Source organism: Mus pahari, chromosome 3 (assembly GCF_900095145.1).
Source record: "Mus pahari chromosome 3, PAHARI_EIJ_v1.1, whole genome shotgun sequence".
Classification (NCBI taxonomy): domain Eukaryota; kingdom Metazoa; phylum Chordata; class Mammalia; order Rodentia; family Muridae; genus Mus; species Mus pahari.
This window is the reverse complement of record NC_034592.1, coordinates 133,333,259-133,349,299: the sequence shown is the minus strand read 5'-3', so window position 1 is coordinate 133,349,299 and position 16,041 is coordinate 133,333,259. Positions and strand designations below refer to the sequence as shown.

At 42.9% G+C, this 16,041-nt stretch overlaps 1 protein-coding gene across 1 annotated transcript in view; it reads left to right on the top strand.

Moving 5' to 3' along the window:
• The first annotated feature begins 1,628 nt into the window (after positions 1-1,628).
• The window catches only part of Abhd12 (abhydrolase domain containing 12), a 71,509-nt gene continuing 57,096 nt past the window's right edge, over positions 1,629-16,041 (top strand). The window contains exon 1 of the mRNA XM_021192461.2: positions 1,629-1,998. Within this exon, the coding sequence (XP_021048120.1) occupies positions 1,808-1,998 (191 nt within the window). The 5' untranslated portion in view covers positions 1,629-1,807. The remainder of the gene's footprint in view (positions 1,999-16,041) is intronic.

Here is a 16,041-nt window from a genome sequence, read left to right as displayed (position 1 = left end):
GTAAAACTTGATGACGGGTGTGGTGTCATAAAAAAAAAAAAAATCAAGGATAAGACCAGAGTCTTGACTCCAAGAAAGCCATGGATGGAGTTCCTCAGGAGGGAAAGGGGATGAGCTAGGAGGGTTGAGTGCCTATTAGAAGTCAACAAGGAGTAGAACATTTGATAAAGAGCCTTAGATCTAGAAAGGGTATGACTCAGAGATACAATGGGAGTGTACCCGGTGTGGAAGCATATTTAAACTTTAGAAGACCAGGAGATAAGGATCATATTGACAAAGTCTAGCTCCACACCCTCTCTGTCTCCTCCCTCCAGTTCTTCTTCTCCTCCCCCCATCTTCCTCCTCCTCCTCCCCCTTTCCCCCCTCCTCCCCCTCCTCTGTATAATGGAACCCTGATCCTCAGGTATACTGAGGAAGTGCTATCACTGAGCTATATTCAGCTCTTTTTATTTGTGTTATTTTGAGACAGAAGCTGCTAAATTGCCTGGGTTGGCCTCCAATCTGCAACCCTCCTGATGTCAGACTCTGTAATAACTTCAGGCATGTCCTACCAGGGCTATTTGTTCTTTTGTTTTTCTATAAAGATTTTATGACTGATAGGTCAAAACTATCCTTAAGCATTTAATTTCCTTTTTTAATCTTCAAATCTATAGTACTATTTTGTTGATGTTTTAAAGACTGATATTCATACAGTATGAATGTAGGCTATAATATAGCAAAATGGTAAAGAAATTCTTGAACTGCAAGTTGTAACTATCGTTACAAAGCCAACAACATAATCCATTACATTTCTAAATTCCTATTTAATCTTTATCAGTTGCCAATACTTTTCAAACTGATTTACATGCATGTTGAAATTACAAAAGTAACTCATTAGTAAAATGTATGCTATATCAAACAAAAGCTATTAAAAGCTACAAAGTGTCCTTTCATTTTTTTTCAGGTGGATTGAATTATTACTTAAATTCGGATGTCAGAGTGCAAATTCCTCTTTGAAACGGATTTCCTTGCCCTCTACCAGTCCTAGTCGTTCTTAGGAAGATCCAAACTTTAATAGAAGATTTCAAAGCATGCGCAGGCAGTTCATTTTCTTACATACAGCCAAAGAATACAAAAGTAAATATAAACTTGTTTAAACAATACATTAGCTACTGGAGTTCTCTCTCTCTCTCTGTAAAGCTTTTTTTGTTGAATATATCAAACCTAAAGAACATCTGAGGCTCTAGCTTTTTAGGGGCGCCAAATGCCCTAAAGAGGGAGTGGAGAGAGCCTATTTTGCCCAGCAAACGGAGCTAGCGCCCTCAAGGACTCCCTAACATCCTCTCTATTCGGACCTTTTAGATAAGGCCTGCCTCAGTTCGTAAGCAGAGGACACCTGAGTTGCACCTAAAGCAACCCAGCAGGAGAATCCAAACTGGCCCTAATCCGTTTCGTAAACGCAGCAAGACCCTTCAGACCAGCCCTGCCCTGCCCTGAAAATGACCCGCAGTTTCAGCTTATTCCGCCCGTCTCCAAGATGGCTGTGGCTGGCGCTGGGGATGCTGGGCGCGCTGCTTGTGGAGCAGAGGTGCCGGGGGCGTGTCTGGGGCGGGGCTTCCTGGACTCGTGCGCTGATTGGCCGCGGTGGCCGACCGGCCTCCGGCGCTGGTCCGAAGCGGGCGCCGTGGCCTGGGGCTGGGATGTGACCCGCAGTGGGCTCCCGGCTCCCGGTGGTGACGGCTGTGAGCGGCGGCGACTGCAGCGAGGGCGGCGCAGGCGGGCGGGCGAAACCAGGGCACCGAGAGCTGCTGGCCGACAGGGCCGCGGGATGAGGAAGCGGACCGAGCCCGTCACCTTGGAGCATGAGCGCTGCGCCGCCTCAGGCTCGTCCTCCACCGGCTCGGCCGCCGCGGCGCTGGACGCCGACTGCAGCTTGAAGCAGAACCTGCGTCTGGCGGGCAAGGGGACGGCAGAGCCGCACAGCGCATCCGACGCGGGCATGAAGCGGGCGCTGGGCAGGTGAGATGCGGTGCAGACACGCGCGGGCCCCCCACCTGGAGGGCAGGTAGTCCCAGACTCCCACCTTCAGAGATCTGCTGTGGGAGCATCACACGGTTCCATCCTCCCGGCGTCCTCTTCGACGCTTCTTAGACTACCTCCCCTCGTCCGGCCCGCAGAGACCGTCCACCCCCATTCTTTCCTCCAAACATCTGCCTCTGGAGCTCTCCTTCAACCCTCATCTCACCCTCCCACCCCCTCCAGGAGGTTCTCAGTAACCCATCCAGCACCCTGGCTGGCATCCTTATCAGGTTAGCCCGCAGGGATACCTAGCGGTTGGGTCAGTAGTAATCAGGGGCCCAGTATTCCTGACTGGCTCTGGAAAGAGTCCCGAGGAGTTTGAAAAGGCTGCCCTTAAGAAGAGGACCACGCAGGGTGAACCGCAAGACCCTGCAAGCGCTCTTAGACAGTTCACCTGCTTTGCCTTGACCTTACACGGAGCTCAGTAGCAACTCTCCTGTCTGGTCCTTCCCTTCGCTAGCTCATCGCAGGTCAGAGCTGCATTCGCGGACCCTCTTTCGAGGGTTAAGTCGTTCTTTAGAATCCAAAGGAAAGGATGGATGCATCCATTCTCAGCTGTTGGAGAGAACTGGTGGTTGTCTATGCAGGTAGTTACAAGGCACTTGAAATCTGCGCAGGAATTGGTCATTGAGAATCACTCTGTAAGGTCCTGGAATCCTCTGGGGTTGGTCGGTGAGTTAGGCTTGCATCCTTCTTTTAGGATGGAGAAGAGGCAGTTACGTAAAGCTGATTTCAAAATTGAGTAGCCTGTTTTATATAGGGCTAGGTTTCTTTCCCTCTCTGCTGGTTTCTTAATTTGACAATTTGTAGATTATTATCTTTGTTGGCAGTTTTGAAGCCTTAATATTGTATCATCAGAAATATTAGTTTGCAATGTTCCTAAGTCAGGAATTGTAGCAGTCATCTCTTTTTGCATCAATTGATCGTTCGTTGTATATGTTAAACATTTACCCAAGAAAGAAAATCAGAGCTTGAAGCTCTGTGCTTAAAAGATCATGAACTTCATCTATTGAGATCTCTTTAAGCTAGTGATTCTCAATCTTGCAGAAAGGCCAGAACTGACTGTTTGTGGGTAAAATTTACTGCCAGAGGGTGGGTGAGATTACCGAGCTGGGGAAGGCTCCTGCCATCAGGCATTGACCTGAGATCCATCCTTCTGACTTAATGGTGAAAGGAGAGAACTGTCTCCCATAAGTTGGCTTTTGACCTCCATGCAGTCCATCTCATATACACGAACACAAAATAAATGGATAACATGTAATTAAAAATTAACTAGCAGGTGATCAATCTTTTGAAAGACTTATGTACTCTTTACTTTGTCTTAAGAAAAGTTTACCTTCATTAAAAACCCTTGATAATTCGATTGCACTTTTATTCATATGCTTTGCATATAGTTTAGACAACTTAGAAACTCTTTCGCTGAAAAAAGATCAAATTACTATGTACAGTCATGTTTCAGAGGGCAGCAGGAATACTGCTCTGACACCTTCCTTGTATTAAAAGGACCTGATTGATATTGTAGTACAAAGAGAATCATTCAAATGGTGCCCACATCCTCTGAATGAACAGAGGCTTTGGGGGAATAAAGCATAATGAAGGAAGGCCAGATCAGACCATTACCCCATAGTTGTTTTCCCGTTGCCTTTGCCAGGCTTTCTGGTGCTTCACTCAGGCCAGCCCAGCCCTGTTTGCCTTCTTACTTACCTGCCATTGTAATGCTGTAAGTGCATTGTAATGCTGTACATGCCTGAATACTCGATGGGCTGCTTTACCTGTCTCCTCCCCAACAAGAATGGAAAAGCAATGAGAGTGGGCTGCTTTCTCCACCTCTGCATTCCAGGACAAACAAACAAACAAACAAATAAAATAAAATAAAATAAAATAAAAAAGCCTGTTGAGTAAGTGAGTATCTACGGAATAAATTCCTAGAAGTAGAATTGCTGGCCAGAGGGTGTGTTGGTAACTAACAGGTGAAGCCAAAGTATGCACTGAAGAATTAGTACTGATCCTGACCTCTATCAGTGTAAGTTGCCTGCTCTTAAGACATTTTGACCTTGCTTATTTCTTTTAACTCCGCTTTTTGGATACTTGTAGTGACATGAAAGTGGATAAAATCTTATGATGGTCCTCTATCTGTCACACACTTTTAAACTGTCACTGTTTAGCATCTTGAATCATTCCTCTTCTTGCCATTTTTTTCTTCAGGTTGGGAACTAGACTATTTTTGAGCAGATTTTATTTATAAGTACTTTAGAATTACTTGAACAAAAAGAAGTGATTTGAAACAATGTAATAGTAGTAGTATCATATATCAGCTATGTATAATATCCAGTCTGCACACCAATTTCCTAAATTCTCAGAAATGTCTTCCTGATTACTTTAATCTTAAAATTCTGTTTTTCTTTTTCTTTGTTCCTTATGTACTTCTTTTAGAAAAATTCTATACACTCTTTGTATTTGTTTATTATTTTGTGTATGTATGATATGTGTGTGGAAGTACTTGTGTAATGTAAAGGTCAGAGGACAATTTCAGGAAATTTGTTTTCTCCTCTACCTTTATGTAGGTTCTGCAGTTGAACTCAGTTCTCCAACACTCCTTTACTGGATAAGTCATCTTGCTGGCCACTCTCCTATGCATTTTTATCCTAATTATTTATTTTGTTGTTGTCGTTGAAAATAGGATTCTTTATCATAGCATGTATTCTTATTGTTTTAGCTCATAACTAGAAACATTTCTCATGGTTTTTACAGTCGATTCTCTTTGGTCGTCTAAGTATTCTGTGATGACAACTGTAAGTAATAAGAATTTTGTCCCTTGTCTTCAAATTTTTATGTCACTTGTTTCTTTCTCTTTTCTGATTCATGGTATATCCTGACAGAAAGCCAAGTACTATCAATGATTCTGAACATCTTTGACTAGTCTCTGACTTTACCAACAGCCAAGTACTGTGGGTGATATTGGGTACCTTGACTAGTTCATGACTTTATTACAGTTAAGTGCTATGGTTGATACTGGGCACTTTCATGACTTTACTGATAGTGGTTTTGATGGTTTGTTTGTTTGTTTTTGCCATTAAGTTTAATGCTAGTTCTTTTGCTAAGGAGTTTGTTGCTGGTGGTATCTTTTTTTAAATGGTAGCTGGATTTTTTTTTTTTTTTTAGATTTTTTTAAAGATTTATTTATTTATTATATGTAAGTACACTGTAGCTGTCTTCAGACACTCCAGAAGAGGGAGTCAGATCTTGTTACGGATGATTATGAGCCCACCATGTCGTTGCTGGGATTTGAACTCCGGACCTTTGGAAGAGCAGTTACCCACTGAGCCATCTCACCAGCCCGGTAGCTGGATTTTTAAGTGCCATTTGTGTAGGGTGTTTTTTTTTTTTTTTTTTAAATTTGGTCTAATCAACTTAAAAACAAAACCAAAAAAATCCCCCTATAGCTAATTCAGATGGAAAAAATTTTGAGATCAAAAGCCCCATTTTGTTTGTCTTAAGTTCTGGATGGACCAAAGGGTGAGTTTTTTGAAGGTAAATACTGATATAATTAATATAGGAACCCTACGCCCTGGGAAGAGGAATGATAATAACTTGCTTTGTCTGATGAGCAGAGATGGGCAGATGAAGGATTTTGTAGGAGTTTCTTTCTTTTTTTCTTCTTGTAACCTTGGAATTCTTGACAGTGCATAGAAGGTACACATGTTCTAACTTGGACCCTGAGAAGATGTATTCAACGTACAGGGATGGTCTTTCTTCTCCCAGCCTTTCGACCAAATCTAGGGATGAACAGATACAATGAGCTGCATGGGAGGTTTCCTAGTCATATGACTCTTCATGTAAATACCAAGGAACACAGTCAGCACCTCCCATTTTTCCTTGATCCAGAGAAGGGCACCCAACCAAGATGCTGCTGATTTTATCAGAAAGACAGGAGGCTGAGGTCAGGGTCCATGTCCTTCACCTTTAGCCTTTCCAAGGTATCACCTGCACCTCACATGCCATGCATCCCTGTGTGTGTGTCTCATCACCCTTAACTTACAGATTAAGACGAGAGGAAGGTCACAGCTGGCCTCTCTTTATCTCCTCTTTTACTACGGCACCTGAAGTAGCAGACTTGGCGCCAGCAATTACCTTGCAGCAGGTTGGCTGTTGTACTTCATCTGCCCCACACCCCTGGGTCAGCCTTTTTTTTTTTTTCCCCGTTGTGCCTTACCTTGTCATGGTTGCTCTATAGCCTGACTCCAGATTTTATTAGGACTGTATTTTCTATATTTCTGTTTGACAAGGTTCCTTTTAGCCCACAATCACTCTTCCTTCCCAAGTCAGCTTTCTGTGGTAACTCTGACAGACAGATCTACACTGTGGGACATGTCTTTGGGAAGACTGAAAGCTCTTGACCTTTTCAGGAAGGCCACCGTAAAGAAAGAATCATGGAATTTTTGATACTTTAAAAGTGCCTGGGTATAGAGAGAATCTCTTGTGTACTGTGTGGAAGCATCACCTGTCAATAAAAAGCTGATGGCCTATTAGATGATACAGTACACAATAGATGGGACATCTGGCAGAGAGAGAGAGAGGATTCTGGAAAGGGTCAAGAGCAAGGAGTTTTGCCCCAAACTCTGAGGAGACAGATGCATGAAACTGAGAAGGTAACCAGTCATGTAGCACACAGAGAATAGAATAAACGGGTTATACAAAGTGTGACCTAGTCAGGGAGTGATTCAAAGCTTATGGCCTAAGGATTTATTCATAATTAAGTCTCAGAGTTGTTATTTCTGGGAACAAAGAGGTTGGACGGAAAATCTGTGGCTACAACTGGGTAGGATAGCAGCAGGTGGGTCAATGGGGAAAGATGCTTGTAGCACAAGTCTGGTGACCCAAGTTTGATTCCTGAAACCCATGTATAGGCAGAAGGTGAGAAAGCTACAAAGCACATGCAAACAAACTAATATTTTTAATATTTAAAAAAAGTCATGGAAGATAGTTACTTATCAGGTCTGTGTTAAAATAAAGGTGGAGTCCTGTTCGAGATTCCTGCTCTCAAGAGAATACTTGCATTTCAGATAAAATATGCAGGAAGACTGTTTAATGACACAACTATGACAAGCTTCAGGTCAGTGCTGTTTGTCCACAGTTGGTTCCATAAAACTTAGGTTTCAGTGGCTTTGTGCTTTGCCAGGGCATCTGTCAGCACAGCAAATCACTTGTCCTGTTCTATCTTGTGGACAGAGGGACCAGCTAACATAGGGAAGATGATAGCCAGAGTGCTAGACTAAAATGCCCCTTATCTAGATGGCCTGCCGTTTGGGTCTAGTTTCGCTTGTACTAAATTCCATATTTTATGGGATGCTGCATAGTGATCTGAGTTTCAAGTGAGTCTTTTCAGAATCTGTGGCTTGGGAGTCTGCTTTTTCATCTGTAATATGGGGATAAGAATGCCTCCCAGTTGGATTGTCATGAGGCCCAGGTGTGTGAAAATTCCTGGCACCTGGTGAGCATCAGCTGGTAGCATCTTCTGGTACAACCATCCCTGTTGTTATTACTAATGTCATAAGCTAAAGGAACCGAGAAAGCTGTTAGCTTGTGTCATGAATACATTACTCCTTCCCACTCCTGCCCCCAGATTATAATGTAGCACTTCATAGTTGTGCTTTTAATATATCCTGCTTGGTGAGCGTATGTTTTTTTTATTACATATATTTACTTGTGGCTTTTATTTTGGGTGGGTGGGGGTCAGCACTCACATATGATGTGGAGGTCAAAAAATAACTTGTCAGAATCAGTTCTCTTCTTTCACTATATGGGTCCCAGAGATCAAACTTGGGTCTTCAAGCTTTGGCAGCAAGCATCTTTACCTGTGAGCCATCTGGTCAGGCCTGTATATGTTGACATTAGAGCATTCCTAACTATACTGGTGGGTCATCCAACACTTTTCTAAGCTATTTTTACCTTACTCCTCCCCCCACTGTGTTCTCTCTCTCTCTTGAGTTGGAGTCTTTTGTCTCAGTTCTCCCTCAGTTGGAGTCTCACTGGTAGCTCTACAGTTCTGGGATCTTGCAGGTGTCCCCCCCGCCCCTCTTGTAGCTTTAGTAAGCATTGCCCTAGTGGTATTTGTGTGGTGGCTCTGCCTTATGACGTCTAGCCTCCTCAACTGTTGACAGCCTTGCATTCTGCTTGTTGTAATGCTCAGAGCATGGACACAATTAAGCTAAAGTCTTTAGAACACTATAAACAAGGGTAACCTTTGCTCTTATTTCAAATATAGTTCCTCATTTTTGCCTGAGATCTCACAAGCATGACTTTTACTCTGATTTCTAATATAGTTCCACATTTTGAGATCTCACAAACGATGGCTTTTGTTCTAGTTCCAATGTGGTTCCTTGTTTCTGTCTGCCCTAGTTCTCTTTGACTGTTAATTTGAGTTGACTGTTAAACAGTCATTGGAGAAGGGAATCTCAAATGAGGGATTGCCCAGATCAGATGGCCTGTGGGCATAGCTGTGTGGAATTGGTTTGAGTGCTACTTGATGTAGAGGCTCCAGTCTGCTGTAGGTGGTCCCTTTCCCTGGGCAGGTCCTCTTCTGCTGTTTGAGAAAGCTACCTAAATATGAAGCTACATGTGAGCCTGCAACTTCTCCATGATTCCTTGTTCAAGTTCCTGCTTGAATTCCTGCCTTGACTTTTCTCAATGACAGATGAACTCTGACCTCCCAAGCTGGGCATGGTGGTGCTCGCCTTCAATCCCAGCATTCGGTAGATAGAGGCAGGCAGATCTCTGTGAGTTGAGGCCAGCATGGTGTGCAGATCAAGTCCAGGACAGCCAGGGCTACTGCACAGCAAAAACCTGACTCAAAAAACAAACCAAACCAAACAAGAAGCCCTCTATCCTTCCTAAGTTGCTTTTGGCTGGACTGTATAAAGACAGCAGGAGAAAGGAAACTGAATACTGTCTGAAACCTCACAAACACTTACGCAAAAGTGATGAATTCTTTTCTTTGCTGAAGCTCTTTTTTTCTGAGCCCTCATCAGAATCATCCCTAATGCTTTGTTCATGAAAATATAGACTGTTTCCAACTTTCTCCAAAAGATTCCAACTTACACCATTACCAATCTCTAGACCTTCTTCCCACGTTTTCCGTGTATATGTGGAGGTTAGAGGAGGCTGTGAGTGCCCTCCTCTGACATTTTCCACCTTACTGCTTTGAGACAGCCTCTCCCCAACCCACAGGTTCCTTTTTTTCAGCCAACAAGTCTAGTCCTTGTGGGTGTACCCCACTCTGGGTCTCCAGACACCATGGGGGGGGGGTTCACACCTAGCTTGTTCTGTACACTCACATAGAATTACAAGCTCGGGTTGTTGTGCCTAAACCACTGCCATTTCTCCATTCTCTTAGTCTGCTTTTACAGCAATAACAGAAGACCACAGATTGGGAAGATTATAAACAAGAGGAGTTTATTTGGCCCACAGTTGTAGACTGAGAATTCTAAGACTGAGGGTCACATCTGGTAAGGGCCTTCATGCTGTGTTATTACATGGTACAAGGCATCCTATGGAGAAAAAAAGCAGGAAGTGTAGCTGGGCGTCACCACTCCTTTAATCCCAGCGCTCGGGAGGCAGAAGCAGGCGGATTTCTGAGTTCGAAGCCAGCCTGGTNTACAGAGTGAGTTCCAGGACAACCAGGACTACACAGAGAAACCCTGTCTCAAAAAAACAAACAAACAAACAAACAAACCCGGAAGGAAGTGGAGTAGCTTCAAGCAAGAGATCACATGTCAGGGACTATCCCTTTTATTATAAAGCTACTCCCTTGATCTTTCAGTTACTCCTTCAGTCAGTTTGTCAAGATAAAGGTAGAAGACAGAGGTATGGCCAGTGTTAGGAGCACTTGGCTTAGCATGCTCAAGGCCTTGGGTTTGATCCTCAGTGCTGTAAAAAGAAAGAAAAAAAAAAAATAGAGAGGGACTGCCAGTGGAGGGATATAGGCAAAGTCAGGAGTGATCTTTCTTTCTTTGTTTTATGAGACATGGTTTCTCTGTGTAGCCCTAGCTATCCTGGAATTTGATCTATAGACTAGCCTCAAGATCTGCCTACCTCTGCCTCATGAGTGTTGGGATTAAAGGAATGTGCCAACACCATCTGCCATGTTTTGATCTTATATTGGTTCTTGAAACTGGAAAGAAGCAGTCTTACACTTTAAAGTGAGGAAAAATGTTAATTGATGTTAGTTGTTATGAGAAGAATGGAATCTCCAAAAAATTTGGATATATTGATTGGCTACTCATAAAACGGAAAGGTAAGAATGTAGAGTTGATGTCAGCTATTTTGATGCAGTAAGAGAGGGGGCCCTAGAAAAGATCAAGCTGTTGATTTCCATTACTTTTATTAAAAGTAATGTGTGCAGCAGATACATTATGTCCTTTTGTCCTTGACCTGTGCCATTTCAATCCTGGAATATCCATATAGCTCTGCCTGAAAGTAACACCACTGTCAGGTACCTATAAATTAGTGTATTGATCAATTACCGTGCTTTGCCAGATTTAGTGCAAGCAACTGGTGATGCAGGTCAAGAATTCTTTTCCCTAGGGAATCTGCTGTTTTTCAGCTTTTATGGGTGGCAGCTGTCAGCTTTTACCCTAAAATGTTTTGATCATTGCCTATGGCCTAGAGAGAATGCAGGAGTGACTGGAGACAGTCTGTCTGCTCTCATATGCATCTTCTTTCAGAGTCTCCCTGAATAGTCCAAGCTGACCTTAAACTTGCCTTCTTTCTGCCTCAACCTCCTGAGTCCTGGGATTACAACAGGCATTCATTCATCATTATGCTTGATTTCCTGATGTTCTTTCTTGCATTTATGAGATAGAAGCTTATGATGTAGCCATGGATGGCTTTAAATTCCTAAGCCTCTGGACTTTACTTCCCAAATGCTGGGATCAAGGCATTCACTGTGCTGGGATTTAAGGCATGCACCCCCACCTCCCAGGATATCATCTTTCCTTAAAGACCCATTTATTATAACTTTTTAAAAAAAGTACTGATTATGTTAAAAAAATTCCATTTTTTGGCTTTTCATTTCATTCAAGAAATTTAATGCAAAGAGCATCACTGACCAGAAGAGTAGTCTAGAAATGGAAGAGAAAGTCTCAAAAGTTCAGGGACACAAGGCGTTCTGACAAAGCATGTCATGTCAGGACCCTGAAATAACCAAGCTCACCATTGTAGAACACTTAACGTCTAGCTTAAGGTTCCAGAAGGAAGAGACTGTCAAGCCAGCGTGGACCATATGGGAGCTTCCACTGTCTCCCCAAGGCCTCAAGAGAAAACAAAGATTCTGTAGGGAATCCTGTAGTCATCCAGGGAAGGATCTCTAGGTGTGCAGTCACCCAGGAGATGCAGTCACTATGGTGAAAGAGAGTCTCGGGGGGCCATCACTCTCTCACTCAGTTCCTTACTTTGTGTCTGATTCAGAGTAATACAGATCCCATAGTGGAAATCAATGATATAGATAACAGGGAAATAACATTCTCCTCCGAGGTTTTAACTTTGTGGTGTGTATTAGAAATAGGATTTGTATCTTCTTTTAGGCATTTAACAAGTAGCCTTTCTTGAAAGCTAGATAATACAACTAAAACGGCACAAGAGTCGGGGGAAGTCCCAGTCTGTATGGAGCTTACAGTCTTGTGAAGGAGAAACATAACTAAAAGTTAGCGCATAAATACCAAGGTAAATTTCAACAGTGTGCTGAAGTGCTATGGGGGAAAAATAGGAAACATGGCCATGTGTGAACCGTGAAAATGAGCTCCACCTCTGTGGTAAACTGCTTTGTTGTTGTTATTGCCAGAACCCTACCCTGACTGCCTTCTCCCAACATACTCAAAAAAAGCAGACCTTCCCACAGTGGGATACTCAGCTATTCCACTCCGCCAACACAGTTCTCATGATGTTTGTTTTCCTCTTTGAAAACAAAGAGACGTTAGAGGTTGTTGCTGCATGTTTCATTAAGGCCTTGAAGTTTACAGCTGTGCGGTATAATTGCTTCTTGTACCAACTGTGTTGGAATAAGATTTTGAAGGTTAAGATTTCCTCCTTAAAAATAAGAAATATTTAATCCAGCTACTAGTGTTGGGGGAATTAATCTTTATTAATGGCTCTATTCTTTTGTTCCTTCTAAGAAAGTATGTTGTAATAAGATCAAATCCAAAACACTTCAACTGTTCTGGTGATTACAGTAATGGGGTGGCAGTTACTTTTCTCTTTACTGTAGCAGAACATCAGACAGGACACCTTAGGGCAAGAAGGGTTTGTTTTGGCTTTTAGTCTGAAGAGGGAAGGGAAGGCTTGGTGGGTGGAGCTACTCATTGCTAATGTGGTAGCTGTTTTATGTGCAGATTCCACCCAAGTCCCTGGCCTGTGGGATGGTCCCTTACTCAGATTAGGTCTTTGTTTCTCAGTTAATTTTCTCTGAAGCATCTCACAGATACTCTGAGGTATATGCTTCAGTCTACTCCGATGTCCTAAATATGTGAGGGTTAATCATCACAAGTCTACTCTGTCAATTTTCAGACACATTACTTGAATCTGTAATAATTTATCCCCTTCCTTCACATTCCCACTCGAACCCCCAAAGAAAGTCCCACCTGTCTGTCTCATAATACAGATGGCACTTAACCTAATTAAGAATACCTTCAGACATCATCCGGAAGGCTAAGTTCAAAGTCTCCTCTTTGAATTGATGCTTTAACTCAAAGCATTGCCTCAACTTGAACCACTGTAAAATTGTTTGAAATGTTATATATATCCAATATATAGTGGCACAGCCTAAACCTTCCCATTCTAAAAGGAAGGGAATATAGCAAAGAAACACAAGACTAGAGCAAGACCAAGACCCATCAGGGAAGACACCAGATTTTTTTAGTTCTAGGTTCAGTATTTAGGGCTCATGGTGCGATCACCTTGTCTACAACAGGCTTGGTTAGCCATGACCCGCTAGCTTTGCTACCTGTGACATACATGGCATCTGTCATGAGCTGACTCCACTTAGTGCGCACAGCTTTCCTTGGTGATAATCCACATCCTAGCATCTACAACACCTTGGGGTCTGTCTCTGTTGTCGTCTGGGCTTCCCATTCACAGCTTTACAAAGAGCCCACTCAAGAGCTCCATTTAGGAATTCCTACCCTGCCACACATTGCCTGGCTCACGTGGCTTTCCTGAACATTAAACCCTCATTATTCTACAACACTTACATTTTGCAGGCCTTTAAAACTAGCACCACAGTTTTAGCACAGTTGTGCTTCTGGCTTGAGATGTAGCCCAGCCACTTTGGACCATAACTTGGGTCCCCGGTATCTTTTCTATTGCCCCAGCTCAGAGTGTGATCACTCTTTAATTGAACCAGAATGTCAAAGTAATTCAACGACTCTGTCTGAACTTTAAACTTGCTCAAGATCCTGTTCACATGTGTTTCACATCTCTATGCTCCACTTATGCAATCTCACTGTAAGGGCAGAGATAAGTAAGCATGCTGTAGACTGGATACAGTTTTTGAAAGTACCCGGGTAAAGCACATTACCTTCTAGCCCCTCTCAAAATTTCAGGCTATGGATCATAGCTCAGTCTTTTGCTACTTGCTACACAAGTAGTCTCAATAAGAATTCTTGATAGAATCTGAGAAGTCCAGAAACCTTGGGAGTAAAAATTTCAATTCCCTGAGAAGCAGACTGTGCTCCTCAGAACAAGCCACTGACAATGAGCTTTTAGTCATTGACAACCCTGACTTAGGGAGGATAAGTCTGGAGATGAGTCAGCCAGCTCTTGGGACACCTAGCTAGAAGAGATAACAAGGCCAGAACTGAGCTGGTTTCCAAAATTCTTCAAGGTCTCACCAAATATAAAGGAGCTAGCAGAACAGCCAATCAAAAATATACTAATGTCACTGCTTTCTCCGCTACCAATCATATTAGAGGTTACCTAATCCTTCTGGAAAACTCCCCCAGCCTTGCATAAAAGGCCTATCAGCCTCTCAGGTTATCACCATTTGGATGCATAGTTGACCCCTGCATTGCTGGTAATTTCTGCAGAATAAACGTTCTTTGCCTGTGTCTACTATTTGAGGCTGGGGTCTTCCTTTGGCAGTTCTCCTAACAATCCTTGTTTCCTGTTGTAACCTGATGAGCCGTCTTTCTTATCTGCTTTCCTATTGGCAATCTAATCTGAGTTTCCAACAGAACAGCTCACTAGGCCATGCTTGCAGCCCTCCAGGGTTTCTCCAGGCCACAGCTCCAAATTCTTCCACATTCCTCCCACATTCCTGTTCTCAAAGTCTGTGAACTTTATGGTTGGGTTTATCACAGGAGGACCCCCTCAGAGGTACCAGTTTCCTGTACTTTTTTTTACCTTATTCAATAGTTGGACTGACCAGTTTAAGGGAAGAAAGATTTATTTGAACTCACAGTTTCAGAGGGTACATTCTGTCACAGTGGGGAGGCACTGTGTTGGCAGGAGCATGTGGCAACGGCCTTTTACATGTTGCCAAACAGGAAACAGAGAGAGGTGAACATTGACACTCAGGCCACTTTGTCTGTTATCCCATCCTGGTCCCCAGCTCATGAAATGATGCTGCTCATATTCGGGACAGGTCTTTCTTCCTCAGCTAATCCTCTCTGACAACACTAAAAAGGCATGCCTCAGACCCCTCTGAATACAATCACATCAACAATGAAGGTTAGCCATCGTTGCAGGTATTGCTGAAAAACAATTCTGAACAGTTCTTAAAGGATAAATAGAACTTCCACCTCTCTGGAATTACACTGTAGCCCCAGCAGTAGAAAGCTAAAACAAGAAGATCACCAGTTTGAGGCCAGCCAGGTATAATTAATTAATGAGACCTTGTTTTACAAAACAACAAAAAGTTCTACCTCCAGCTCACTTAGAGACACATAGGGTTGAGTTTATCTTGAAGTAGCTGAAACAGCCCTACAGCAAAAAGAGAGAGAATATACATGCACCCTTTGTCTGTTCTTCACAGTCTTATTTAGCCCAGATTGGCTTCAAAAGCATAATGTAGCGAGGCAGGTCTTTTTGTTGTTGTTGTTGTTGTTTTTTTAAAGATTTATTTATTGTTATATGTAAGTATACGTAGCTGTCTTCAGACACACCAGAAGATGGCGTCAGATCTCATTACAGATGGTTATGAACTACCATGTGGTCGCTGGGATTTGAACTCTGGGCCTTTAGAAGAGTAGTCAGTACTCTTAACCATTGGCCATCTCACCAGCCCTGAGGCAGGTCTTGAACTCCAGATCCTCCATCTCCCAAGAACTGTGACTGGAGATGTATACTCCTATGCTCAGATGAAATAATGTTTTCAAAACACCTGACACTGAGCAATAAAAGCCAGCAATCTGTGGAGATGACTGACAAGTGAGATTAATATTAGATTTCTGGACCTGACTTCTTTGAGGCGTTTCCATGCCATAGCGTAGCAAAGGAGAAACTGAGGCATGGAATCTAATAGACCTCCTGGGTTGTGGATATGGAGCCAAGCGTCTAGAGACTGCTGGATTGAGTACCAAAAAGAGTCAAGGGGCAAAGAGAGACCATGGAGGTCTGTAGGCATTCAGGAGAACACTGATCAACATGTGAGGACTGAAATACTCTAAAAGATTAAAGGGATTAGCCTGTTTCCTCCAAGACCAAAATCATGGAGCATATAGTAAAATATTCAAGAGCATTGCACTCAGTGGTAGGAAATAGCTCTAGACTGAGCACTTCCTCCTAAGTTCCCCAATTAGTCATAAATAGAAAGACCCAAAAGAATCAGACCCTTGTATCTGTGTTCTCAAGCAAGTCGAAGTGGTATTGATAAGAGTATAAGAAAATAAGCTAGGCAGTGGTGGTGCACACCCTTGATAACAGCACTTGGGAGGCAGCAGCAGACTGATCTCTGAGTTCAAAGGCAGCCTGATTTACAGAAATAGGTCCAGG